This window comes from Xenia sp. Carnegie-2017, unplaced genomic scaffold, assembly GCF_021976095.1.
Source record: "Xenia sp. Carnegie-2017 unplaced genomic scaffold, XeniaSp_v1 HiC_scaffold_23, whole genome shotgun sequence".
Taxonomy (NCBI): domain Eukaryota; kingdom Metazoa; phylum Cnidaria; class Anthozoa; order Malacalcyonacea; family Xeniidae; genus Xenia; species Xenia sp. Carnegie-2017.
The window spans coordinates 20,156,288-20,184,064 of record NW_025813486.1 but is presented as its reverse complement, the minus strand read 5'-3'; the positions used below and the strand labels follow the sequence as shown (position 1 = coordinate 20,184,064).

The 27,777-nt window shown below is 36.0% G+C and overlaps 3 protein-coding genes and 1 long non-coding RNA gene across 11 annotated transcripts in view; 2 read left to right on the top strand and 2 right to left on the bottom strand.

Annotated features, from left to right (window-relative positions):
• The window catches only part of LOC124447897 (speract receptor-like), a 34,135-nt gene extending 13,665 nt beyond the window's left edge, over window positions 1–20,470 (bottom strand). The window contains exons 1-7 of one of the 5 annotated variants that reach the window (XM_046998887.1): window positions 12,397–12,542; window positions 12,186–12,235; window positions 11,831–11,916; window positions 5,863–5,923; window positions 3,734–4,119; window positions 2,163–2,517; window positions 461–810 (exon numbers count right to left, since the gene is read on the bottom strand). In XM_046998887.1, the coding sequence (XP_046854843.1) occupies window positions 461–810; window positions 2,163–2,517; window positions 3,734–4,119; window positions 5,863–5,923; window positions 11,831–11,916; window positions 12,186–12,235; window positions 12,397–12,536 (1,428 nt within the window). In that variant the 5' untranslated portion in view covers window positions 12,537–12,542. Of the gene's footprint in view, window positions 1–460; window positions 811–2,162; window positions 2,518–3,733; window positions 4,120–4,445; window positions 4,468–5,862; window positions 5,924–8,222; window positions 8,493–10,437; window positions 10,663–11,830; window positions 11,917–12,185; window positions 12,236–12,396; window positions 12,543–20,430 lie in introns of those variants that run through there. The other 4 variants (XM_046998889.1, XM_046998890.1, XM_046998888.1 and 1 more) reach the window with 4 other exon arrangements.
• Window positions 10,773–12,344, top strand: LOC124447910. Its single transcript, XR_006948881.1, has 2 exons — window positions 10,773–10,824; window positions 11,407–12,344. It is a non-coding gene; the product is annotated as an uncharacterized LOC124447910 (long non-coding RNA).
• LOC124447905 (LYR motif containing protein 1-like) lies at window positions 18,607–26,283 on the bottom strand. Of its 3 annotated transcripts, none has more exons than XM_046998904.1 (4): window positions 26,130–26,283; window positions 25,216–25,276; window positions 25,115–25,146; window positions 18,607–19,086 (listed from the first exon to the last, which is right to left on the bottom strand). In XM_046998904.1, exons 1-4 carry the CDS (start codon window positions 26,280–26,282, stop codon window positions 19,069–19,071), a joined length of 264 nt encoding a protein of 87 aa, XP_046854860.1. In that variant the 5' UTR covers window position 26,283; the 3' UTR covers window positions 18,607–19,068. The 3 variants fall into 3 exon arrangements, with proteins under 3 accessions (XP_046854860.1, XP_046854858.1, XP_046854859.1); XM_046998902.1 differs by lacking the exon at window positions 18,607–19,086 and adding an exon at window positions 21,517–21,761; XM_046998903.1 differs by lacking the exon at window positions 18,607–19,086 and adding an exon at window positions 21,517–21,756.
• Window positions 19,121–24,674, top strand: LOC124447904 (probable cytokinin riboside 5'-monophosphate phosphoribohydrolase LOGL7). 2 transcript variants are annotated; one of them, XM_046998901.1, is made up of 3 exons: window positions 19,121–19,804; window positions 23,320–23,460; window positions 24,499–24,674. In XM_046998901.1, the coding sequence occupies exons 1-3, from the start codon at window positions 19,780–19,782 to the stop codon at window positions 24,621–24,623; spliced, it is 291 nt and encodes a 96-aa protein (XP_046854857.1). In that variant the 5' UTR covers window positions 19,121–19,779; the 3' UTR covers window positions 24,624–24,674. The 2 variants fall into 2 exon arrangements, with proteins under 2 accessions (XP_046854857.1, XP_046854856.1); XM_046998900.1 differs by lacking the exon at window positions 19,121–19,804 and adding an exon at window positions 22,935–23,215.
• Window positions 26,284–27,777: the final 1,494 nt, after the last annotated feature.

The following is a 27,777-nucleotide window of genomic DNA, read 5'->3' as shown; positions in this document are numbered from 1 at the left end:
CAATCTCCACTTGCCCCTGTGGGTAAAACATGTTAACGTATCTAAGAGAACACTAAAGATCACACACGATCCCACCAATCTCCACTTGCCCCTGTGGGTAAAAACATGTTAACATATTTAAGAAAACACTAAAGATCACACGCGATCCCACAAATCTCCACTTGCCCCTGTGAGTAAAAACATGTTAACGTATTTAAGCAAACACAACATATCCATAACACATTAAAATATTTGAAGACGTAACGTGTTAAAAAACCTGCACAATTTATGTGAAAATAACACGTAAAAACATTTGAAAATGCACCGTGTTAAAACCCCGCACAATTTATGTGAAAAAAGCCGCAATGTTAACTGATGTAAAAATAACACAGCGTGTGAAAACAGCTATCACACCTAAATTACATGGAACATGAAGAGAAAACGAATCGACCATAAAATCTGACCTTGAAAAAACACCTACCGTGTTAAAGTCATAGATAGATTCGTCTTTAAAAGGGGGTTCGTGTTCCGTTCTACGAATTAATTCCTGTCGAAAGTGCTCGTACCTCAGACGAGATTGTGGGACACCAGCCGAAATAACAAGCAGTGACCTCGCTGCTTTTGTAGCATGGAACTGCACTTCCTTAACGGGTTCCGCAAGGGGTGCATAAAACATCTGAGTCTCTCCAAAATAGTCAGAACGACGCTTTTTTTGGTCCAACTGGAACGCAATGAATGCCCTACGTGGCTGGGAAAGATCATTGAGCCCCAAGATGTCCACCTGAGACATAATTTCGATGACAACGGGAAAGGAGGTCAGCAGAACAAATACTGAAAAAAAACAATAATGAAATTAACAAGATTTATAGACTTCGTTTTAATGTTTTTATTATATAATGATTAATCTACTTTTAAAGATATTTGTGTTTATACTATACGTAATTTATCTATTATGGCAGCAAAGTTTTTAGCAGATTAACTGTCTATCTACCTATCTATATACCTTTCTAGTTTTGTAACAGACCAAACGCCTGCATTCAGGCGTTTACTCCAGCGTCAGGTTAAATTTATTGAAAACATAGAGGTCAGTCAATGCACAAATACATGCACGACGGCTTCACGCTATACGCATGTGCAAATGCGCATTGTCAAAACCTTATCCCACAAGCATTGGATGACAAATTTCTCATGCCGATAAATACGACACCAACAGCAATAGCATTCATTGGATACAACAAACTTCGCTCGAACCATTGAACTAAAATACATGGAACGCTACCTTAAGCAAATAATTGAAGCCAAATCTTACACTCAGACACGCGAGATTAAACCCCAGACACGCGTGTTTGTAGTGTTTCGTGGTTCTCTCGTGCAGTGATAATTGATTTACTACACACGCGTGTCTGGGGTAAAATCACGGCTTCAAAAAATTATTAGGGTTTTGTATTACAAGTAGCGTTCCTGTACATGTATTTTAGTTCAATGGCTCGAACACACTTGCAACAATAAATGCGATGAAAAACAAAGCGTCATTTCCGAAATCCGACGCCTGCACCCGAACAATAATCATACTACGTCTTTAAGTGTTGCAGGAAATGACGTCAATAAGGCAAAGCCCTTAATTTTTGTGTTTCTCCATACAATTCTGATTTTTCATAATTTACGTCAATGCCAACCGACAAACTGACAAAAAGTGACATTAAGTTCGCTTTCCAGATTTGTCACCCAATGATTATCCGACAAACTAAAGTTGTACAATTTGGCCAAGTGAACTGTAATATAAACTGGAACGCTAACTTTAATGCTCGTTCTATACGCCATTTTGATGAAGCGCTTTATGATGTATTTATATGTGAGTCTTTCGGTTTAAAACAAAATCTTGTGAGTTAAAACTTTTAATGGCAATTTGTGCTACAGTATTTTATGTATATCGTTGTTGATTTTCTAAAACAATATTATGAAACTTCTAAAAACTCAGAAAAAACCTTCATTTTCGGCCTCAAAGATGGCGGCGTTGTTAGCGTTCCAGTTGACATTACAGTTCATTGATCAGGCCTTCCGTAATCTTAATACGGTGGTGAAACCCAGCCTCGTCGCAGGCTAAAACTCCCTAATGCATGCGGTGACAAATTTTGGCGGAAAGTAGCCATAACATTGTAATCAGTTCAATGATTTCAACTTACTTTTTATACGCATTTCCTTCGTCATATCGAGGAGAGCACGACGAACCCGAGCCAGAGAATTATTTCTTTCTTTATATAAATTTTCAAAATTCATTCTCATGCCGAATTTGTCGAATTTCCCTTCTTTTGGAACCCTTTCCCAGCGAACAACATTGATGTCAATATTCCTCGAAATAAGACCAGCTAAATTTTCCCAGTAGGTGTCGCCTTCTTCACTGATAACACCAATTCTCGACCAACGCATGGTTTTCAGAAGATCCAACAGCGTGGTGTACGCTTGCGAATTAACGTTTTGATATGTTTGAACGAATAGTGGGTAATCTTGCTTCGTGAAATGAGCAGATTCGGAGCAAAACTTTAAATAAACAACATCATTGCGTCATTGCAATATATAAATTAGATCAATTGTAAGGGAAGCTATATACTGCAATCTTATCCTACATGTTCATAGATACAGATCGTCCAGGTTGGTATAGTCCTGAGAAGGACTGTTTTAGTTGATGTTGACTGACGTTTTGACAACCTTAGCGGTAGTCATCTTCAAGCATTCAAGCATCGACTGATATTCGGGAGGGGAGCAGGGGGTGTCCCCCCCCCAAAACTTCATCCCTTACATAAATTGTTCACCTCTCTAAGGAACATCTTAACCCCCAACCCCTCCGTTTTTCAGCTAAAGAAAACAGTAGTACATTTCAACTTAGTTTTTTTGGGCAATGTTACAACTTTCTAGATTACCTAAGATGATTGCACTACCAGACCACCCCTGAAATCTAGACCCTTACATTGTCTTACGTCACAACCTTATCAGCTCAACCCACTGAACTAAAATACATGGAACGCTACCTGTAAAATAAAATCGTAATAATTTTTTGAAGCCGTGATTTCACCCCAGACACGCGTCTGAAGTCAATCAATATTCACTCCGCGAGAGAATCTCGAAACACGACACACGCGTGTCTGGGGTGTAATCTCGCGTGTCTGGATGTAAGATTTGGCTTCAATTATTTACTTCAGGTAGCGTTCCATGTATTTTAGTTCAATGACTCAACCCCTTCACTCCCTAAAATTTTTAGCAACACCTTTGTCAAAAATATTAAAATCCGTCAATGTATTCAATTAACAATGAAGATGACTACGCTAATGTTGAATCAAACAATAACGATACCGCTTCTATAAGGTATTGCACCGAATCATTAATAAAACTGATCATATAGGTAGAAAGCATTAACCTAGAACCCAGTCTAGTAGATACCTGACTCCGACGAAATTCAATAGTTACAAATGAGGCAAACCGTCGTCATGAAAGGTGGTAAAACTGACGTTGAGTAAGAGTAAAATCTCCTTATGCGTTGATAGTCTAGATTTGTTTTCAAATATTTGATAAGATTGCTTTTCAAATTTTCTTTTAACTTAGTTTTGATAAAGAGTTTCGCTTTTTTGACACTATTCAAGATGGCGTCCTTGCCTCACCACATATGACATTGACATGGTAGTTAGAAATCTAGGGGATTGGGTTCTAAATCCCTGTCCGCTACCGGACCCAAACAAAATGATAACAACAATAGACTTACATAAGATATCATTGGAACATGAAATGCTTCTGCAACACGAGCGGGCGCTGCACACTTGTGCGCGGGCCCAATGAACACGTCAACAGGATTCTTGGCAGGGGAAATGTACCTTTCGTGCATGGCTCTTAGCGCATTCAAATTATCCTTGCTATTTGTCCAACTGTAGGTTAGGTTATGACCTGGTAGGATAGTGGAGTTGGTATTGACGTCATCAATAGCAATCGTTAGCGCATGCGCAAAGCTTTGTCCGGCGAATTCCTCTCTCGTACCAAGGAAGTCGGCTTCCTCGAAGATAGGTACAAAAAAGCCAAGATGGTAAGAAGCGCAAAATTTTATCAAATTGACGAGCAAGAGAAAGACTTGTGTCTTATCCATAACAGCAATCACTAAAGGAAAACGAAATAACAATGAAATGAATTAAAGCGATGAATAACTATAGTACAGCAATTAACTGCGCTGGTTCAAGAAATGAAGAAAAATTCTCTCGCACAATCAAAATATTTCCACAAAAACTGCCACGCAGACAGTATGGCTTGTTTAAAGCAGTGTAGCCAACCCGTATGTCTTAGTCTTTGCATAGCAAATTCTCGAAATATGTCGTTATATATTTATTTTGAAATGCATTGTTTTTATAACGAAACATATCCAATGAACATATATAAAAATGCTGACATTCTCAAACTCGTAAGACAAACTCAACGACAAAATTCACCTCATCACTTTTCTAAAAGTGATCACATGACACAAAGAACAACACAAAGACTTTAACAGTCTTCACGATAACAAGTGGTCTTTCCTATAATTGACGAGATCCTGAAGTAAACTTGGTCTTAAAAAGATTGTGATACGAGAATAACCTTGTCTTGGGAAAAACGGGGTTTCTGGTTTATTAAATAAACACGACCCAAGAGATTGTTCTTTGAACTTTCTAGTTTGACTCGAGTAAATAACTGGTACACGTTCAAACAAATGCAAATGAGTTATAATGGCAAGCAACGGCGTCAGTGAACTCCGGGGGGTAAGGTTAAATGGAATATTTTACAAAAAATAATGGTAAAATTGATTATAAAATATGTAGTCCGATTGCACATGCAATAGATGTGCCTCTCGCACATGCTGTGATTGTGTTTGCACATGCTTTGATTATGCTACCTACATGCGCATTCTTTTCACTTGTTACGCTTCAGGGCGAACATTAAAATGCGCATATTTTCAATTCAAAAATCATATACAATTTCAAAACGATAATAGCCTTCCATAATAGCCTACAATGCGATGCATGTACACCGGTAAATTGTGCGAAATAGTGGAAAAATACAAATTTGAACTAAGAGATAACAATTACTTCTTTTTATGTGGGGAATTTACAGGAAATACGCACACTTGAAACAGCACCCCAAGATATTATACACAGCAAAGCGCATCAACTAAATAATCACGCGATAGTCAAGAAAAGTAAAGCAAACGATCTATAATTTTAACTTTCCCCCTTCACCTTATTATGTTTACATACGTTTTTAGAAAACAGGCAAAGATTGCAAAAGCCGACAGCGCAAATATTTTAATCCAACGTAATTTGACAGACAAGACGCAGCATTATATAAAAAGCAGAGTCATTGTAAACAGTATGCAGTTCAACAGAAAAATCAAGGAATGTCAATTTTAACTGATCGAATGCTTGAAATTCGATGGCTACCTTTGCTTTGTGACTAAGATAACGCTAGTTGTCTTCATACTGTATATTAAAAGGTTTGCATAAGGTGAGTATAAGTATACTTAGGATGCAAATACAAAGAAATACACACACAAATGATACTAAACAATTTTTAAAATACAAATGTACAAATATAGATCATAAGGAATTCCTAATTATATCATTAGAAATCACATGAAAGCCAAAGTCGCACAAGACACAGAGAAATTCCTCAAATTCGGGAAGCCGCTAAACTTTCATGTATTCGGTAATCGATATTCTCTTTCTATTTATTAACTATTGTTTATACAAATCAGATTGCCGAACCAATTACAGACGCAATATATTAAAGGGACATTTCTCTTGGTAGGAATATTTTGTGAAACCGACAAGTTGAAATTTTGCGGTGGAATTACAGATAAAAAATATCACAAACCTTGTTTTTTCTGCGACGATTTCCCTCTCCGCTTTCTCAAAATACCTTCAAATTGCAAACTCTAAAAAGAACATGAATACAAGGTCGGTGATATGCCCGCAGAGATCGCGTGTGACTCGGTGCTGGTGTGTTGAAGGTGCTAATAACCTTCTCGATGGTTCAATTTAGGTTATCAAACGTCATCGCGAAACGTATTTCATTTGCACCTGCAGTTCATCTAGCGTTTGGTTAGAAATAATTTGCCTTGGCAGTCTAATCCAATTACATATACCAATACATATATGATAGACGTTGAAACCTGTTGGTTGCCTGCTATAACAAAATTGACGTTATTATACAGCCTAATTTAAATAGCGCCGAACAGATTGGCCAGCTGAAGATAGCCATTGCTTAATTACGACAACACTACTGCGCATGTTCAGAGTATGAAACAAACAAAACCAGCAGCAGAACAATCTAGTTTTCAGAGCATTTGACGAAGAAAAACATAGCCTCGCTGCATGAATGAAAGTCAGGCAATGTCGAAAAGCAGTGATGCAATGACACTGCAACGCCAATATTATGATCACCGGGAAAAGTAAAGTTGTGAAAGGGACAAGCGGTGAAAACTTTGATGTAAACAATCGACAATTAAACACGAAACAATAAACAGGTCAAAATACGACTATCGACGTCTTGCGAAGAATCACACAAAGATATGTCGGTCGAATCAGCTGTAATTTTATACATAATATATTAATAATAAATATAAGGGGAATTACTGAGTAAAAGAGACCATTCAGTACAGAAAATTTAATCGCGTTATTTCCAAGTGGTGAACCAAACGTCACGTCTACCGCCCACAATTGACGTCAGAGATTCAATGTTCTCAGGAAACGAACGCTCAATAACGTAAAACAAAAAAAATTAGAGGCAAACGCCTCGCATGGCGTCGCAACTTAATACCTAATTGAACACAAAACTTATTTTACGTTTTATATTAGGCTGCGTTTACACTATACCGGATTCCCTGATCACGACGTCGTCATTTGCTTTAAAGGGTAACTGTACGGAGTAAAAGCTTATTAAGCTGATAGATTTAGTCTATTTGATTGTGTTTGAACAATTTCGTTGCCTTTTAATACAAAGAATATTCAACCTGCTACTATAGCAATTCGGTTTAGTGTAAACAGTGCCTTATTCTTGGTTCCCAATATTAGGCAAGCTACTTAATTAAAACACGCGCTTATATTGCCACATAGCCGAGAATAAACAATACAATTGACATGGGAAATAATCGTAGTTCCGGCGGCTTCCCCGAAATGTTGTAAAGATAACAGTCGAATAGTAACAGCCTGGAAATTAGGCGGTAATCGTCAATACATGATAAATGAGAGATGTAAAACAGTAGCATCCTGCATGGAAAGCAATCCTTTTATTACGAGACAATAAACGAGATTGCAATTGAGAATAACAGTTATTCACGACAGCCTGGAAATCTACAGATCTACAGCACGTCCAAAACAACATAAAGGGGAAGGGGCAGAAGGATAACAGTTCATTCATCAACACATGGATCAACAGTTATCCTTATAAGCGACCCGAGTCCTTTTACACGATAAAAACGAGGTACAAGAGGATAACAATTGATTCACAACAGCCTGCAAATCAAGCAAACGTTTGTCAGTGAAAAAAGTACCTGTAGTAAAATACCTGTAGTAAAATTAGGGGGTGTTTACATGCATCCGGAATGACTTTCGATCCGGAATGAACTCATTCCATTTTAAAAGAAATCCTACTGCATGTTTACATGAATCCGGAATGAGTTACAACTCGGTCAGAATTGAGTTCATTCCTATTTTCATTCCGGATCGAAATTTAGTTTTAATCTCATGTAAACGCGTATTGAGTTTCATTCTGGAATGATATTGTGATTAATGACGAAGCGCGCATGCGCCATGCAAAGTGTCTTCAGGCAAATTGAAGCAAATAAAGAAGCTAAATGGGCTAAAATGAGTGCGAAGAAAAACAACAATTAGTTTCATGCAAGTGTTAAGCTGTATTAACGCAGGAGAAACAGAAAAAAAAGGGTTGCTATGTTTATGTTCTCCATCTTCAAATTTCAAAATTCCCGCAAAATGTCAATCGTTGTGTTGATTTCCCATGTAAACACGGATTGACATAACGTTTCGATCGGGACTTAAAGTCATTCTGGATTCATGTAAACACTCCCTTAGTGATGACAATCACGCGAAATTTTTGTTGAAGATAGACAACACTAGCAGTCATCGACCTTGCAATAATCAGCTTAAAGTCCAACATTACGTAAATAAGCAAGTCCTAGTAAAAATACTTGTTTTTGTCTGTCAAAATTTACTTACGTCATTCGCTGTTAAACAATGTAAACGCTGTTCCAAGGTAACAGTGCGTTGCACGAACACACTGTTTCTGCGCACAACGTTTCTGCACAAAACGTTTTCTGTCTCACACTGTGCACAGTTTCTTGCAAGTTGCAACGTCAAAATATCACGCAAATATTGCACGCGCAATCGTGAAACGAGTCCTCGTAAGGTATTTTTATAAACTTTTTTTATATACATCGCGCTTTTCTCCACATTCATCTGATCTCGTCGCATCAGTAATCCAGAGCACGAGGAAAAAGATTAAGTCGCAGAAATATTAAAAATAACCTATCTTTTTTACGATCGCGAGGTGATGACAAACATGCGAAGCTCCGCTGTTTTCTCGAAACATTCCTGTGGCCTCTCGCCACATGGGAGCTTTCCTTGCGGCAGCGCACGTGTTATTCGATTTCTAAGGTGCATGCAATGTAATACGTAATTCTGTTCTAATTCTGTTAGCATTTACTAATTGATCAATTACACACGAATGCACGGAATGTAAACTTAAACTAACATAATGAAGCAATTAAGTCTTCAGTAAAGCAAGCTGACTTCATGAAACGTCTATATGGCTCAATCAACAACCCTTTAACTGTAGCAAGAATAATGGGAACGTGTTCCAATGTGGAATGCGCTTTAGAGAGTTCAATAATCAAGAATGCAAAAACAGAGCTTATAACAGCTTATTATAACAATATTAAGTAAAATGAGAGCATCTATATATATAAATTTTTCTCATATTGCATGTACGTGAAGTGCAAAATGGTTTGCTTGCTCGTTCATTTTTAAATGTTTGTCATTTTTATGATGATTGCGTGACCATAGCGTTGTTTACTTGTTCGTGATCTAAGCAGGGGAGAAGAAAAAAATAAAAAACAACGAGAGCTGGCGTCATCACAAAACTGTTTGTAAATCGTGTTTACGACGTAGATCTTGTGCTTGGAAGAGGCGAAATGTGCTTGTGAAGTAGTCAAACTTATATACTCTAAAAACTTCATTCATCAGAAAAAGGCAAATACATTTTCCAATGCAAATTGCAAAAATAAGAATGTCTATTGCCATATAATAAACCTTGTGATAATCTTGCTTCCTCGTAGGTGTTAACAAAAAAATTTCAAAGCTCACGGTCTTTTGTACAAAGTGGTAAAATGTACATAAAATATACAAATGTGACACGGTTCAAACTTCAAACACGTTAACCGATGGTTAGCATAGACGATCAATAACGAAAATCACTGATGGAATACGCGCTGAATTTTTTTAACCACTGGTTTATACAATATTACACTTCATTGCAAAGATTTTGGTAAAAATAAACATCAGTAAAATGATGCTAATATTTAAGACAACGTGAATAAACTAACGCGTGGGAAAGAAAACAATGTTCGCAATATTTGAAGGTTGTGACACACAAACAATATGAGTATCGCTGTTTAACTTTGTGCTTTAGCTGTAAAAATAAAACACATACCGATTGCTTAGAATAATTACGATCATTAGAACGAGCTCAAATGGAATCATTGTCATTTCTATGGGTTAGAACACGCACAAATGGGATTATTGATTAGAACGCGTTCAAATGATCTTGATGTTTTTCTAATTATTTATTAGAACTCGCTCAAGTGTTCTTAGTGACAATTAGTGGCCGCTCAAATGGAATTATTTTATTTAGAATCTATAAACACGACGGTTATTATAGTCATTAAGAAGTTTAGAACACGCAGACGTTAATACGATCGAGTACCGTCATTTGCAAAGGTTATTATAAAAAAAAAACACAGACACAGTCTAAATTGTTGAATACTATCGCTTTCTCTTTCCGAATTATACGCGCTGTCGGAGATACACGACAGTAAACATAAACTTTACGTCTTAACTCGCAATTAATATTGAATAAAATAGTATTTATGAAGATAAGATGGAGAATTTTATAGTACCTAAGGTGTTCTTTTTGTAGACACACAAAGACTCGCCAAAGAGTTTATTTGAAACGACAAAAATACCTCTCTCATCCAAGCCAGTGAAGCATTAACACTTCAATACGCAGCACAATTATTTCTTAAAAATTATCGCGATACAACACAAAAAGAAAACGGCTGATAAGCCGCTGTACATTTTCATGATAAAACGAGTAACTGTATCGCGGTGTTAACAAACATATACGAAAATACCAATACTATACCGATATACATACCGAAGAGCTCGTAGTAAACAACAAAAGCTGAATAGGCTAAATTCGTCGTTGTGATGGCCGGAAATCTTTCCCCAAAGGCATCGAGAAATACACAAACCTATCATCGAGTATAAAGTTATAAAACGCCAAATCCGATCTTTCAGACACCTGACGGCCAACAGTTTTTCTAGCTAAACCTGTCACACGTAACGTACGATCATTCATACGACCTGTCGTTGATGGGAAATAGCATCGGCAAAAAGTCTTCGTCATTAAAGGTCAAAAGGGCATTGTCTTTCCGTGATGTTTTTATTTGCTTTGCACTTTCAAAAGGAAGACACCTACAGGTGCTGGTGACCCCCTTCTGAGTGTAACATGTATGCGAATGTTTTGGACAGGTTTCTGCAGGTATATAATGCAAAATGAGAGGGAAACAGTGTGACAGCGTCGGTCTTCTTATTGCGAAACGTACCTAAACACTTCCCATTTATGGTTTCCATGGTAACAAGCAACATTAAAGATGACCAATTTAGTCTTAATATATTTAACTTTAAGCCATTTTTATTTTCAAACACTTTAAGGTTACATATGTTTCTATGGATAATTTGATAAAATTGCAATTATATATGCGCAGACGTCACTTTGTAGTCAAAGTTGTACTCTTTTGTTAATAAAACTGTTCTCGCGTCTTTTTGACAGACAATTATTTCATGTAAAAAATTTGTCATGAATTTCTAGGCTAATGCCCATACGACTGAGTAGAATAAGCTGTAGTAGCCCGCGATATAATAACGTGTACAGCGGAGAGAAAATGTACAAAAAAAGCAATTGTAAAATTTTTAAGTTCAGTCAGATAATGACGAATAAACAACGCTGAATCACGAGAACCTTTCAACCACAGAACACATTTTTCCATTTGTATTTGTTCAAAATGTAGCACGCACACATCAGCTTTTGAGCCTTATTTATGATTAGCTTTATACGTTTTAGGAAGTTACTTCGCCATTCTTCTGTTGACGTCAACAAACGCATTCTTTGGGTACAATAAATTAGCCTCGCCATTGTCAAACTTATAGTCTGCCTGCAGACTGTGGAATCTACGTTTTTAATGTAAATATCTTGCTGGCATTTTCAAAACACACATAAGAATAGGTTAAGAATTTCTTAAAAAAGCATTGACGCCGTTCTCTGAGTTTATATCTGTGTTAGTTTCCTTAAAATTATATCGTTAACGCGTCAGGACTGTGCATTGGGAAAAATATCTTCAGGGGCTTGTGAACTTCTAGATCTAGCTTAATATGTACCCTTAGCTGTTTAAGAAGTTAAAATGCAGACTTTTGAAGCATATTCTCCACTATTATATCTAAATCTACATACATCGTAAGGTGAATTTCATGAGACAATAACGACTCACCTTTTTGCGTAATGCAGCTTTGGAGATGAACACGTACAGAGAAAATGGCTTTATTTGATGGCTGCCGACACGGAATTTATAAACACCTACGCATAGTAAAACGAATGTTTGTTTTGTACATACCAAACATCTTCCATAAAAAAAATTGCTTAAAAGGAATGTAGAGACAACATATGGTTTATTTATACGTTAAACGGCACGTCGCCACCCGGGAACATTTGATGTGCAGTTCAAAAAGCTATTTTAAAACACAGACGCGATATCATTCAGCTTCTTGAAAGTTCTTATTAGCAACAATTATTCGCTATGCCATCATATCAAGTCTCGAAATAAAAAAAGGTGTGAAGATACTTGCCGACAACTTGCTCTTTGTTTTTATCGAATGTAATCTTTGATATCAAGATTCTTTCCACGTTGGAGAAAATATGAAAAAGAAATTAACGGTTGAGTCGTGCATGCAAAGTGTCGCAATTAAACATTGTTTATTTTGGTCAATTATATAAAATGTTTTTGACGTCGAGAGCTATAATTTCTGGGGGGGGCGGCGAATATTTCCCCCAACTCACAATGAAAGTTCCACCGTATTTTTGAAAGTTGCCAACTTTTCAATCTTCAAACTTTCTTGGGGGGCTCCCTCCCAGCCCCCCATGTTCCGTACACCCATGGTTTTTAAAACAGAACAAACTCTGGTTCTAAAAGCAAACATAAAGAGTGCATTCATCTTATGCGTAAAATGTTATCTCTCGTGAAATAATAACGAGCTTTGTCCATTGAGTTCTATAATAACTGGAGCGGCTATCTCAAGCGCGGCCTTAGATATCTGGTGACGCCAAAAAAATGGCGGATTTCGTCCGTTGCCGCTGAGATTTACCGAAATTGACCGCTTTTCCGAAAATTTCACAATTTCCCACTCCCTCCTGAGGAAAGAGTGAAGAAAATGTATGTGTGTATTTGGGATTCGGCAAGCAATTTTTTGATGAAAATCACGATAAAAACCTACAATTCGTAACAGCGAGTCAACATAGCTTTCCAGTTATCGGCTCCTACGAGGATGTATTTATAACTATCGATGAAAGAGCTTTATGTCGGCTACACATCTATGAATGCAGATATGCGTCGTTTTCTTACCAGCGTCAAACTTGTTTGATCGATTAAACTCTTTAGTCTATACAAAAAAGTATATCATAGTTCATCTCCACAGTGGTTCACGAGAGAGAAGTTAGCTTATTTTTATCATTGCTATTTTGCTTCTTTTACTTGTTTCTTTAAAAAGTAAATATTAAATCTCTGGATATTTACGTATTTTCTGTAATTGAGTTTCATATTAAATTTCAAAAGACTCAAGTCTGCATAGGTTTGGTAAATGAAAACAAACAATATTGTATAGAAATTACTTTAAGTAACCTTTTGTGATGTTCTGAAGTGCAACTGCATCAAATACTTGTAAAGTTGTAGCACATTTTGATTTTGTTGTATTGATATATAAATTGGGCAAAATGCAAATAATCATCAAAACACTTATGCTTCCAATGGTGTTTATAATTCATTTTAGTTTTAATACTTCTACCCTTATTTTTCACTTTGTTTTGTTTTTCCTATATTTTCAATATAAGTGCACAATTTGAATGATTAAAACAGTTTTCACTTCAATAATAAATTTCATAAGCAGTTGGTAGTGCATTTTGTTCTCTGAGTATCCACATTTGGTGTTTTCTTCATACATGAATGATGAAATGCATATGGATATGTCATAACAAGGCAATAAAACCAAATGAATTAAATACCTATAGTGTACTTTTATGCTAGAAGCTTAACAGCTTTCTAGAAATTATAAAGTTATTGGATTATATTACCTCTATATCATCAATCTCATGAAAAGAAATAAGAAGCAAAATATTTGTAGAAAAGCTTTGAAAAGTGAAAACATTTATTTAAAAAGCAGCAATGATGCATATGATAAATCCCATTCTGTACTCTAATAGGTAAATAAGCTCAAACTGTTTCTTAAAGAAATATAAGAAATATATAAGAAATATACAGTACAGTAAATTTAAAGGTTTCATCACTGAATCTTTAATGCTTCAGTATAGTGCATTAGATATTAGTAACATTTAAACAACACTCAACTAAAATATTTTGATAAAGATATGCCATGATTTAAACATTATGTTATATAAAACCCAATGGCTTATTCAGTTTAATGCTTCACATCTGCATCAAGTCATCATCAATCTCAGTACAAATGTTTACATAGACACAAACTTTATGGCCTTTCCATTTTATATGTTGTGAATTGACATTTAATTAAGCATCAAAAACACACAACCTTCTTGCCATCTTTTTTTGGTTCATGAACTTCAACTTCAAAGCATTCAAGGCATCATTAGTGAATCCATTGTCTCCATCCATAGAATTTGACCATGATCAAATTAAATAACTCTGGATAAGGCAGACAATAAATCAATTATCTTTACAGCATTATCATTTTTTTAAGACTCTGCCTGATCAATAACATCTTCCAGTCATCTTTACTTCTTGGTCTTCCCTGCATGTTGTCAGCAAATACAACATAACAAGCTCTGCTCCAAATCATGGGTACTGTTGGGGCTGATCATTTCTTCTTGATACTTTTCACAGAGCAAAATGTGTGCAGGGTCTTTTTTGCTTTAGGGAAACTATTTTGCAAATAGATAGGTAAATTTACGATTTCATGCATTAACAAATGACAGAAAAGTATGCAGAAATTTATAGACAAAAACAGGAAAACATCAGTATATTTGGCGTTCAAGTCAGTCTTAAAAAATACGATCTTTAATATGTATTTTATGGCTTTTCAAGTGCATGTATAATTGCTTTTCAATCGTTGACGGACTAACAAAACAAACAACTACCTCACCTGTGGGAAGCGATATGTACCTTTTTGTGGAAACTACGACATCCAACAATTGAACGATTGAAGTGTTGGCATTATAAAAGAAATGCCAAAAAAGAATCGTCACAGAATATGGAACTAACGATATCCATATTCTGTGATATCGTGTTTGTTTTTGAAAAATTCTTTATAATTTACTATAGACACCAGGGGGAGGTCGAGAATATTATTTTTCTGCAAAGCGATCATTTCAGCGGAAATACGTCCGTTGGCCGCCATTTTTTTGGCGACCTCGCCCCAGTAAAGATAGCCGCTCCAGTTATTATAGAACTCAATGGCTTTGTCTGCCCAAGTACGTTCGAATACTTCATGTAAGGTATATAAATTAGACAAATATTCGATTTCAACATATGTATAGCAAAATAAAAACGAAAAAAATGGAAATATAAGGCAATATACAAACAGGCCAGTAGCATGATCAAGTTAAATGAAAAGCCCGAATTGCGTTTCTAAAAAACCAAAAAATTTAAATCATTCACGGTTTATAATTTTGTTTCCTCTAAAATGTGGTTTCTAAGTTCTAGTAAACGTGTGCTTGGTCAGGCTAAACAAAAAATGTCGGTTTGAAAACATCTAGCAGTGAACTTTTTATCTTATAACAACAGAAGCTTTTTCTCCAGTAACCTCTGTGCTTTCCCCAGGAATGAAGATTAGTTTTCTTGTTGACGCTCAGGGGCCATTTTGCCCATGAGATAATGAAATGCTACTCGTTAAACTGTATGCATGTTGCAGCTGTTCAACCCATTGACGGATTGCTAATTACTGGGCCTGTATGATAAGAAAAAGTTGTGGGATTTTAAGAGATATTAGGGAGCTTTAGCACAGACTACGAGTACGACTCATTACGGAGCTTTAGCAAAGACTACGACTACGAGTACGATTTACGTCATTTTGCCGCAAAAACATTGTTGCGACAACAAAAACACGTAGCCTTCATCAATCTGAGTACGATGTTTTTTAAAAAATTCGTAGTCGCGACACGATGTCTTTTTAAGCAAATAAAGTAGGTATATTTTTTCATTCTGTACGAAATTAGTTTACAGTACTATTTTCGAGCATCCAGGCTTTAATTTAGAACCTTTTTTGAGCGCTTGATGTACATTAAAAAGGAAAATATGACCTGCAAACTTTCATGTATTTCGTACGCAAAGTGAAAGGTAAACAAACAATAAAATAGTACAAATATATCGTACATAAAACTTAAAATAGTGAATTTTTCAGTCTAAAGAGTACTACATTCTCGCAAAATCAGTATTACCGATTCGTTGATATCATTATTGACAAATAGAGCCGTAGCTGCTTTGCAAACTTCGGTGTTTTACACAATAAAAAGGCTCGTTCTGTTGTTTACAACTAAAACTAAATTTTGACGAAGCAACAACGACAACAAACTTCCTCGTGCCATTCTCTTACACGGTAAAACTTCGTACTCGTTGTCATAGTCTTACTCTTGCTAAAGCTCTCGATTTATTCCTACCAGAGTTCATCTTTCTTTTGCTTTGGCATTTCCTATTTGTAACCGCACAGGGTAAAAACAGGAAAAGTTCGTTTTAAAGTTCAAACGAAATATCGAAAATCATTGACATAGTCAGGAAAATGGGAAAAGCCAATACTTCATGCGTTCTGAGCATTGCGCATTTGAACAGTAGATAGCACTAAAGCCATTTTTCCTCTGCATTCAATTGCTTGTAGTCTCGTATGGGTTTTCATCAGCATTTAGCTTGCACTGAATAGCAAAAACGTCCAAATCCTAATCATGTCTAGATACAACGGGCCTCTCGAAAGCCTGGGTCTGTATCTTAAGCCTACTTAGCCAACTGGATAATCCGCTCCTGATTCAACCAGCTCTTTGAAACTTTGTGAGTTTTGTACAATGGCACTAATTGCTAACTTAACCCCAGAAGTCAAAATTTCTTAACCTAAAGTACGGTCTATGTCAAATTTCATACTCGTGAACTGAACCGAAGTTTACAGAACACTATATTTTTATTGATTTTCAAGAAAGTTAAGAAACGAGAAGACTAGGCCCTTCTATTCCACTAAAGGCCAGGCAAATGAGGTCGAACCCCTTTTCCATTTAATGGCTTCAACAGAGTTTTGACAGAAAGACACGATCAAGATTTTTAAGAAGATGTTTAAGAAATAATGTCGCGTTCAGATTTTTTTACCACGGTAAATGGCATATGTACGACAAAGTCCCACGTTATTATTCATCTTCATATAAAATTGATGAGTTTTCGTTGAAACAACGTCGTTATCAATTCAGTTTGAAAAGACAAACCACGAAAAGTATAAATAAAAAGAAAAAAATACTTCAAATAAAAGCATCTGTCGACGATGTGTTTCATCGCCCATCGCTATAACGTAAACAAAGTGGGTAATTAATATTTCATGCCTTTATCACACGAAAAAAACAGTAGAACCAAGGCATATTTTAGAATAGATGTACTGGACGGACATTTGGCCATTGTCAAAGGCTTTCTCCATGGTTGGCCTCGCACTAAAACAAAATTATACCCCATTTCTAGGGCCCTTTAAGCGTTTTTTTTTTCGTAAATGGTGATTGCAGATAATTGATATTCGCTCGCTTGAAGAAAGAATGCTTATTTCATAATAAGTCTTTTGCGTTGTCATTTTTTTAAATTTCACTTTGGAAGGGTATTTCCGGACCCTATCACAAATGGCTCGCGCTTCACGGAACCTTTTGAGATGAATGGCCTCCCAATGTAAAATGCTTGAAAATATTCCATGGAGAACCCTGACCACTCCATCTAATTTAACTCAAAATCCCTACTAAATCGAAGTAAACTCATCCCCCCTAGCATTTTAATAGTACAATTTGTGTTAATTTAACTCGGTTAACAAATTTCATTTTCCCCCGGTTAAAATTTTCTAAATAACTTTAGGCGAAAGGCGCTAAAGGGTGAAGATCAAAGCCTTGATTTTCAATAAGTGAAAATGTGAATTCAATTTAACGGCAAGAAATTAACCATTTATACCTGCAATATATAGCTTCAAAGGTTCATAAAAAGCAATTGACACGGGATCTCGAAAGATTAGTGTTTGCAAACAAATTCTTTAATATTTCGCAGTTTGCACGTCGCTGTACGCAATGATTTTTGCTCTTACATAGATTTTGTGTAGCAGTTCTACAATACTTTAAAGTTTTAGCAGTTCCAGCATTCGCGTGTCGTGATAGCTATCAAACACATTCGACATTTGCATTAATGTCTCAATCTTTGGCAACTTAACAAGCATAAGATGACGTAAGCTAGCAAGGGGGAGGGGATAATATAATCAAGACTATAGTCTTCATTTGTGCAATCATGTTGCAAAGTAGAACGGTAAAACTGCTAATGCTTTCGTATTGACGATGACCTAATAACGAAATTTAACAACACTTTCGCTAATCACTCCGGCTAACTTAAATAATCTTCCGTTTCCCTTAAGAGTTCGAGCTATAAGCGTCCCACTATGATTATATAATTAGTTATTTTTGTTTGAATCGATGTGATCAAGCTATTGACTCCCAGATGTCTTGCTCAATAAAAAGCATGGTTGTTGTCCCTGTTGGGATACACGCAGACCTCCCGGAAGGGCTAAGTGCCCTCCCATTAGATCTGACTGCCTCTTGCAGCTCCCTGATTGGCCCTCCAATCAAGATGTCGTGAAAACTCATCACTTGGCATTATCAATTTTAGAAAACGCATGAAGTGTAAAAAATGTTTTATGACGGCAATGTTATCTATACGGGCGAGGACCCTTGCAAAAACGTACTTAAGTACATGGGGCATGGTCGTTACTGTAAGAAATCTAGCATAGATTTTGTATAACTGTAGCAGTATTTGCAGCAATTTCTACATTTGTATTTCGTGATAACAAGCCATTAACCACATTAAATGTTTTCTTTATCTGTGGCAATCTTTTGCAATTAAGCAAGCGCAAGATGGCGTATTGCCTGAATAGGAGGGTCATGGGACAATATTATCAAGACAAAAGCCTTCATTTGTACAATTAAAATACAAAACTAAGTATTATGTGTAAGTGCCACTTTTAGTAGTTTTGTCCCCAAAAACTTGCCGTCGTAAAATTGTATACTGTTAAAAAGCGTCTATATTATAAAATTAGGGTTTGGTTTTATCTGTAGGAATCAATGGCAAATGTTGTTCAATATTTTTGCTGCTGCAGTAAAGCCTTCAATTCATCTACAAAGTAACATCTCATCAAAGGGACGTTGAAAATCTGATAACGTACAAATTGCTTTAATTCCAACAGCATAATGACTTGGCAGCGTGATAAATTTTCATCATTGTTTTCTAGAACACTACATGATAATTGAAAATAAAGTTAACTTTTTTGTTTAGGACGCAGCTGCCGTGAGACAACTGATCTTCATACAAAATGAGAACGTTTACACGCGAGGAAAAGTCACCGTGGATATATACATGCGGCTTCAATCAAACATCGACCGTTGCAGTGACGTCGCTTTAAAGTTACTGTTATTAAAGTTATTGTAAATAATTTGTGGAGGTCCGTTAATTATACATTCATTTGCTCCGAAACTGATTCCTCGTGAAAGTGGCTTCAAAAGAAATCAATGGGGCACAACTGAATATATAAATAAACAAACACCTCCATATAATGTTCTAGCAACATCCCCGGAGCGATACACGTGCAGACAAACACGTAAACAAAAGATGTAATCGGTTAGGATTTCTTGTTATCTTTTATCGTTCATTGCCGATAAGCACGTTTGAGTCTGAAAACTATACATTACTTAAGATTATCAGCACGAGGTTTGAAAACCGAAGTTATCTACAAATATCAGGAGTTTCAGTAAATATATAATACATTATCATATTTTACTTTTGTTTCCAGACTGCGGGAGGGCGGTATAGTGCCATGCTTCATCCTTAAACTTCTTTAATGGATAAGATATTTATGGGATGAACTTCGGCGTCTCACATATATAGAGTATGTTCTAAAGTAAATGGTTTGAACCCGGGAGTATCGTTACATGTTTGTAAATGTAGATCGTCCAGGTTGGTATAGTCCTGAGAAGGACTGTTTTATTTGTTGTTGACTGACGTTTCCACAACCTTAGCGGTAGTCATCGTCTTTTGACTTTGAAGACATGTCAACCAGAAGACTTCGAATACAGAACTTCAGTCTTCTTGGAAATATATTTTGTTCTGACCGTTGCAAGACGATAGATGCTTTTGTTGCTCATAAAACAATAGGTGCTTTTGTTGCTTTAAAGCACGTGTGCATTAACAGCTGTCGCTCGCGTCTCTATTTTTGACAACTTTGATGAGGGTTACAAGAACAAAATAGTCCCGTCCCCCCCCCTTTGCCCTAGTGCAGGTGGCACCCATAATCGCGAAGACGAATAAAGTTTTCGTGCTGTTTTCATACGATGGTGTTCATTATACAAATCACAACGGAACTAAGGGTACATATGAATATTGTGTGGTGATTTCGATTGATATCCCAGTTCGACTATGGTTTCAAGTCAAATAGATGTCTAACAAACTGGCATTTCTTGGAAGTTCAACTAAAATCTTGCATGTTTGTAAAATTATAATAAGAGCGTGCTAAAACAATGCAAACTTTCTTTTAGACCATAATTAAATAGCAAAATATATATAACAAAGAATTGCGATTTTACCTTTGTTTTTGTCCGTTTTGCACATTGAAAGTTCTACGTGTGAAATACGCCACATTTACTGTCGTTAAAACATAAGCTCAGCTAGCTATTATGTAACCTATAAGGAATTTCATCCAAGCGTCCGCGATGCACGCTGGCCATTATGTAAATCCTGAGCAAACATGTGGTTAAATTTATATAGGAATTTCATCCAAGCGTCTGCAATACAAGCTACCATTATGTAAATCCTGAGCAAACATGTGGTTAAACTTATATAGGAATTTCATCCAAGCGTCCGCGATGCACGCTGGCCATTATGTAAATCCTGAGCAAACATGTGGTTAAACTTATATAGGAATTTCATCCAAGCGTCCGCGATGCACGCTGGACATTATGTAAATCCTGAGCAAACATGTGGTTAAACTTATAAAGGAATTTCATCCAAGCGTCCGCGATGCAAGCTACCATTATGTAAATCCTGAGCAAACATGTGGTTAAACTTCACAACGAGTTAAATCAGGTAAAAAATCAAAATTCCATGCCTCAAAATCGCAGCATCCAAAGAAACGTATTTACGCTTGAAACGTAACTAAAATTTCACACAAACAGCGCCGTTAAATTTGCACCACTATAAAAATTGGTAATATGAAGTACATCGTTGCCATGATCTGCACACCATAAACAATATAATATGTCAAGTGGTGATTTATATATTCACAACAGACGATAAGATCAACATAATGCCTTAACTTATGTAAAAAACGAATTCCCACTATAACATCAGTGTTAGTAAACCAGGACGAGCACTACACCGCAAGCAAAGGGATTTCCAGCTTTACGCACTGGGGCACATACGATATAAACCGAAGTCTTTTATGCATGGACAGATTTTTATACAACATACAGGGTGGTGCTAAATATTTTTTGGTGAGAGGAAAAACTCGTGTATGACTACGTTCCGGAGATGGACCGCTATGGTTTCCCCCCAGCCATTTTCTAAACCTTTGAACGGCTCTCGACCTCCGCATCTAGTCATGCGCAGTTTGCTTTAGCGTAAAAAGTAGGTAAATTTAAAGTCGCGATAACCAATCACGTACTCACCATCAATGCGTCGTTACAATATCTGAATTTTTACGGATCGCCTGCTTTAAACTCTGTTCTCAATACCGCAAATACCTCAAATTATATTATTTACAGTTTCCACAAGGCTGTGTCACAGTTTCCTAATACGATGTTCAATTGTTCAATGCATCCCAATAATTCCAACTACATGCTTAACTGCCGTTTGGGGCGAAACGCTGTCTCCTCTTCTCTTTTAGTACGTCGCTGCTATCGCATCTTTGCAGCCTATACTGGTAGTTGGCAAAGACACTGACGATAGACATTAAAAAGGAGGCAAGGGCAGGCACCGCGGAGCAGGGAAAGGTTGGGGGAGAGCTTAGCAGCCTTAGCCCATTTTTTAATTTTTTGCATCTTTATAATTATTCCTGAGACCACTGATATGTATATTAGACTGGATAACGCATCTCTTGCGAAAATTGAAGCCGGAAGATCGATCATTTGCTACTGGCTTCATGGGGGTATTGGTCCCACTTTGACATGTAGAGGAAAACCGGTAGAGAGTTTTAGTCCTGAAGCTCTGTTTTTTTGGCTTTGTAACGACTGAAAAATAAGATGGCAAGTTGTATTGAAATTTAAAAGTTGAAGGTGACGAGAACAATTTCAGCCGCACGAGGCATTTTTAGAAGATGAATACTGAATTACAACTTTACAACAAAGTAAGAACAAAGGTATTCATATCTTCAACATATTCATCGATATTGAAGTTGTTCACATAGGAACTGGTTGAAAACTTCGCTTCGCTTAATGACAACAGAGGTACTTTAATTCGCATATTTTGATGATGTACATCTCGTATAGTTTGATGATACCGTTTTCAACTTACTATTGTTCATCAAAATGTCATTCTGATTATTTTTCTTTGTCGATTTGTTTTGTTTCTTCACTGATGTAATAGACGTAATTTGAAATTATTATGATATTAGCGATGTAAATAAGAAAGTGTTGTTAAATACGTAAATTTGTAGCAATCTTCCATAAACGTCATTGCAGATAAAATTTCTGTATTATTTCTACATTTTTTAAGAAGCTGCAGCAACATATAATCTCCAGTTTGTTTCAAAACAATGCAGGTCGACCTTGTACCATCTCAATTTTCTGCCATTATAAAGCAAGAAGACAAACTTTTTAGGATTAAATATCTTTGCCGGTTGTTCTGTCCCTTTCTCAAATTTTGCTCGAATCAAAAGTTTGTAGAACGAATAAAAGCGCAAAAACTGTGATTTTGTACTACAAAAGTATAGTAAAGTAGGACCGATACCCCCCCCGAAGGTCATAATCAGATTAGCCAACTTCCGGCTTCAATTATCTTATATTAATATATTTTATACATGGATGCGTTATCCAGCGTAATATACATATCAGTGCCTGAGACACCCAACCACCCGACTTCAATGGTCGATAGCCTCCCCCCCCCTTAAATAAAAAATGCGCTCCCCTTGAGCAAAATCAAAACGCCAAAAACCATGTAGGATCAGGGGGGGTCAGCGAACTGAAGCCCATCTAGTACAACTTCATCCTAAGGTTTGTAGTATTCGCTGAGCACGTGGCCAACATTAGTTTTTATATATTTTATCAAAAACAAAATATTAATGAAATCTAACAATGTGTTCTGCCCTAAAAACGGTTGTTGTGTTTTGCGGAGCAAATACAATCGAAAACGACGCTTTCAACGTCGCTGCAAAAGGTAATTGTGGTCGTTGGCTCCTTGGCCTCGGGCATTCTCTTCTCTTTACTTTAAATAAATATTTATTCAACAATAATCGATGATTCTAAACTCTTTATTTATAGAACTTGGCAAGGCACTGGCTCGTCGCAATATAACACTAGTCTATGGTGGGGGCTTGCAAGGGACAATGGGGGTGATAGCAAGGGCAGTTCATGATGGTGGTGGTAATGTTCAAGGCATCACACCAAGATTCTTTCACAAAGGTTTTTCAATACACTTCATTTTAAAGTAAATGGTTTGAACCCGGGAGTATCCTTACATGTTTGTAAATGTAGATCATCCAGGTTGGTATAGTCCTGAAAAAGACTGTTTTTGTTGTTGTTGACTGACTTTTTGACAACCTTAGCGGTAGTCATCTCTTTTGACTCTGAAGATGACTACCGCTAAGGTTGTCAACGTCAGTCAACAACAACAAAAACAGTCCTCAGGACAATACCAACCTGGACGATCTACATTTACAAACATGTAACACTTCATTTTAATATTTTAATGCAACCATGAAAATAACAGAAAAGGTTGCATCTTCCATATTCCACTCTCTACCACGGAGAGGAAAATTGGACCATCTATAGTAGTAGCTAGAATTCAATCAATAAATACATTTTAAATGCAAAATACATGCTTCGAAACAAACTTATTGAAATATTTTAATTCTTTGGAAATTTCTAAGGGCATTGGTGTTGATCTGATTTTTTGAATTTAAAATGAATGTAATTCTACTAGACTAACCCAAGATCACCACTGGTATTGTTAGGAAGCCTTGATGCCATACACGTAAGCACATGTTATAATCCACAGAAAACAATTGATTTCACAAGAACTTAATGTTAAAAGTAGAACATGCACATGAATATCTTTCCTCCTGCAATAATCAAGTTGGCTAATTGCCTACCACTGACAACCAGATAGTGGCTCAATGATTCTTATTTAAATATTGCAACCCATGGAAATGTACACCAAATGTCAACCAAGATAACCCCATCAACCCGATACCCATATGAAATTCCGATTACAAACCCCAGTGTTTTCTCAAACATGATTAAAGCAAACTCCATGACTAAGCTCAGTCATGTACATGTTGTCTGTCAAGGTGTACAATTTAACCAAGCCAGTACTTGGTTATTTTCCACTAAACTCTTATGTCTCAATAAATCAGTAAAAAAATCAGTCCCAGTCCCAAATACAAGGTTTCTTATGCCCACTATAACATCATCTGATAAAAGCACTTTATGCGGTTTTAGACCCACAATTCATTGCAAGTGATATGATTGGAGACACAATTGTAGTAGAAGATATGCACACCAGAAAGAAAATGTTCTGTGACAAGGTTGTAAACAGGGCCGGGAATGCACATTCTAGGATGTGACACTCCAGTGCTGTAGAACTAAATTTATCAGAGTGGGGCTCTCTTGACGTTTTTGTCATAAGTGCCCTTTTAAAATTACCCATTTCAAAGGTAGAAGGGGAGACTCCTCCCTCAAGCGTCCCCCCACTTCTATAGCACTGTGACACTCCCTCTAGGTGTAGTAAAAAACACAACACACAGATTTATGCATGCATATCAAATTAGTTTGCTGCATAAATTAAACAGTATTTGCAAGTTGGCTTCATGCATTGAAATTTCACAGTCTTCCATGGAAATGGAATATGAGCCTTCATAGCATTCCATTGCTAAACTAGAACAGTGGAGAACAGCATTATCTGCAAACATACAGGCCAAGCACAATACCTTTCACTTTAAGAAGCATGAACTACAACACCATTATTTTTAAAATGTTTGAAAAACTTGAATAACCACAAAACAAATAAAAATCAAATATGTCGAGAAGAACACTGTGACATTACTGATATACTCACAGGTCGTGGATATGGATTACCATAATGAAGAGCTGAAATGATGATGAAATGATTCATTTAAATTATGAAGTGATGAGACAGAAGCAACTAAAATCACTGACCGAGTTCAAGTCTTGTTTTAGCTTCTTCAAGACATCTTTCTATTTCCATAGGATTTTTCAACTGTCAAATTATGGAACACATATAAAATAATAAAAAATTCTTTAATATTAAAATTTAAAAATACAGCATGCCTCGACAAAAACCTTTTATTTACAATATTTGGTACAAATGTAAATAAGCAAATACTTCTATAATGCAGGGGCCGGTTGCACAAAGCCTGGATAGTGTTATCCATTTGATAGCAATTTTTTCAGGCTTTTATAAAACTTTTTAAAAAGCATGAAGTATAAGAGTCGAACTGAACAATCACTGAAACAAAATATTGTTTTGAAGATTACAAAATTTCTTTCTCACAAGAAAATATAAACACTTTTTTTACAAGTTTGAAGATTTTTGCTGTCCAATGGATAATGTTTTCCACGCTTTGTGCAACCAGGGGCCTGTTCAGCAAAGTAAAATGCAATAATGTAAGAGCAAAAATAATAATAAGCAAAAAATTCTACTTTAATGACAAACCTATTAACACACAGGCTTAATTCACTATACATTTATCCTATCCTAATTTCTTGGTATTAGATTTCTACGCATACAGACATTGTTCATTACAGATATTGCCATATTTTATTTATGGCTAAATCAAATGTGAGACAGAGGTTCACTTGATGTAAACTGTATATTTTTTTTTGTTTTGTTATTCACTATAAATGTTTGAAATCTAGCTAAGCACAGGTTTTACTATCAGACTGATATATTTTTAACATATTGTTTTGTGTATAAGCAATACAATCGATATACGTATGAACTTTCAACTTAGTTTCAAACGAATTTCTTGTCTAAGTTGCCCGAAACATTCAACCATGTGCAAGATTCAGTAAATAAAATACGAAAACGAAATACTTATACAGCAACTAACCTTTGAATTCTCTCGAAATTGTTGCCGGCACTCTTTCATAATATACTTTCTTTCTTCCAAAGTATCTTTAGCAAGATTACTGCTTGCTTTCCAGTTCTTAGCCACTCGCAAAATTTGACGATATAGCGAAATAACTTCGTTTCTTTTTGACATTCCTACTGCACAACAGAAGAAACTCTCACATACCAAACATCTCCGATACCAAAATATGCTAAGATTCGGGTACAATTTCGTTTCCAGAAAGATTTCCATAGAGACTGAACCTCGAACGTGAGGCAAAAGAACAAGTTTACGTCGAAAGCATTTTGCTGGTAAAGCTAGACAAGGTTATAGGCAATGGTAAAAATCAAAATTTTCATAAACAAACTTTCGACATTGGACAATGAAGCCAAAATCGTTGGGCGCTAAGACTCCAAGAAATATGAGCAATTTCCGGGAGCTGATAGACTTGCAACGATAACTTGTTTGCAACCATTGCAACCGTTTACTGCACGATTGCTTAGGTGAATTTATTACGATTTCTTGCGTGAATTTCTCGAAGAAGTTTGTGGAATTAACGGGATGGATTGTTTCGAGTAGGTTTTTTAAAAAAATGCCTAAAAACCGAGAGATTGAACAACGTTGCCTACAGTAATTTTCAAACTGCAAATCAGCTCCCAAAATATATCCCAAGATCCCCTAAGAAATCACAATCTTCTCATTTTTGTCAGCAAGTTGACTAAGAGAGAGAAGAGAGAATGCCATTCACATAATGATTATGAATTTGTGCATCAGAATACGTCTCACACCCGCATTACGTATTCTATCAGTTCAGCCAATGAGCTGTTTATCTTATGATATTACGCATTTAATAGAAACGACAAGTTTTTTTAAAATAAACATGTTTCAACATCTCATGATGCCATCTTCAGTATATATATTCATATTATATATATATATTGATAATAAGAAGAAACTACACAAAACTACAATTTCATCCGGACAAGCCTGTTTCGTGATTGCTCACTCTTCAGGGATAATATTAAAATTATATATAAATTATACATATATTATATATATATTATATATTATATATGTATATATATTATATATATATTCATCACATACATAATATTCCTTATAATACTGAAGATGGCGTCATGAAATGTTGAAACATGTTTATTTTAAAAAAACTTGTCGTTTTTATTAAATGCGCAATATTAATAGTGCTTTTACGCAGCTACGGTAATATTATCTTATGATGCTGTAGGTGCATAATTATATATGCGCGAAAACGAAGTCAACAAATCGTGGATATTTTTAATTTCTTGCAATAAAATCCTTTAAGATCTACCAAGATCCTATAAGATCTTGTATAATATTAAATATCCCTTAAGGTCTCCCCCCAGTGACACGTTCTTACAGGATCCAACAATCATATTAAGATCTTTTCACTATCTTTCAGGATCATCTTTTAAAACTGAATGCCGAGTTCGTGCAGTATTCAAGTAAAAAAGGAATTTTAACAAGTTTTTAAAGACCATGGTATTACACTTGAAATGAAACGACGTACGTGTTTCCATTATGCTGAAAAACCAGCAAACTTTTTATCTTTTATGTATTTGTGGTGCATGCTAGCACATATCCCTTTCTTCATTTCGACGTTAGT

Bases quoted from the DNA above. Each gene is read 5' to 3' on its own strand.
- LOC124447904 (XM_046998900.1), top strand. From the start codon at position 23,134: ATGTGTTCTGCCCTAAAAACGGTTGTTGTGTTTTGCGGAGCAAATACA. The intron at 23,216-23,319 runs GTAATTGTGGTC...CTTTATTTATAG, and splicing joins TTTCAACGTCGCTGCAAAAG to AACTTGGCAAGGCACTGGCT. The intron at 23,461-24,498 runs GTTTTTCAATAC...ATGCGGTTTTAG, and splicing joins ACCAAGATTCTTTCACAAAG to ACCCACAATTCATTGCAAGT.
- LOC124447905 (XM_046998902.1), bottom strand. From the start codon at position 26,282: ATGTCAAAAAGAAACGAAGTTATTTCGCTATATCGTCAAATTTTGCGA. The intron at 25,277-26,129 runs GTTAGTTGCTGT...ATAATTTGACAG, and splicing joins AATTTCGAGAGAATTCAAAG to TTGAAAAATCCTATGGAAAT. The intron at 25,147-25,215 runs GTCAGTGATTTT...TCATCATTTCAG, and splicing joins TAAAACAAGACTTGAACTCG to CTCTTCATTATGGTAATCCA.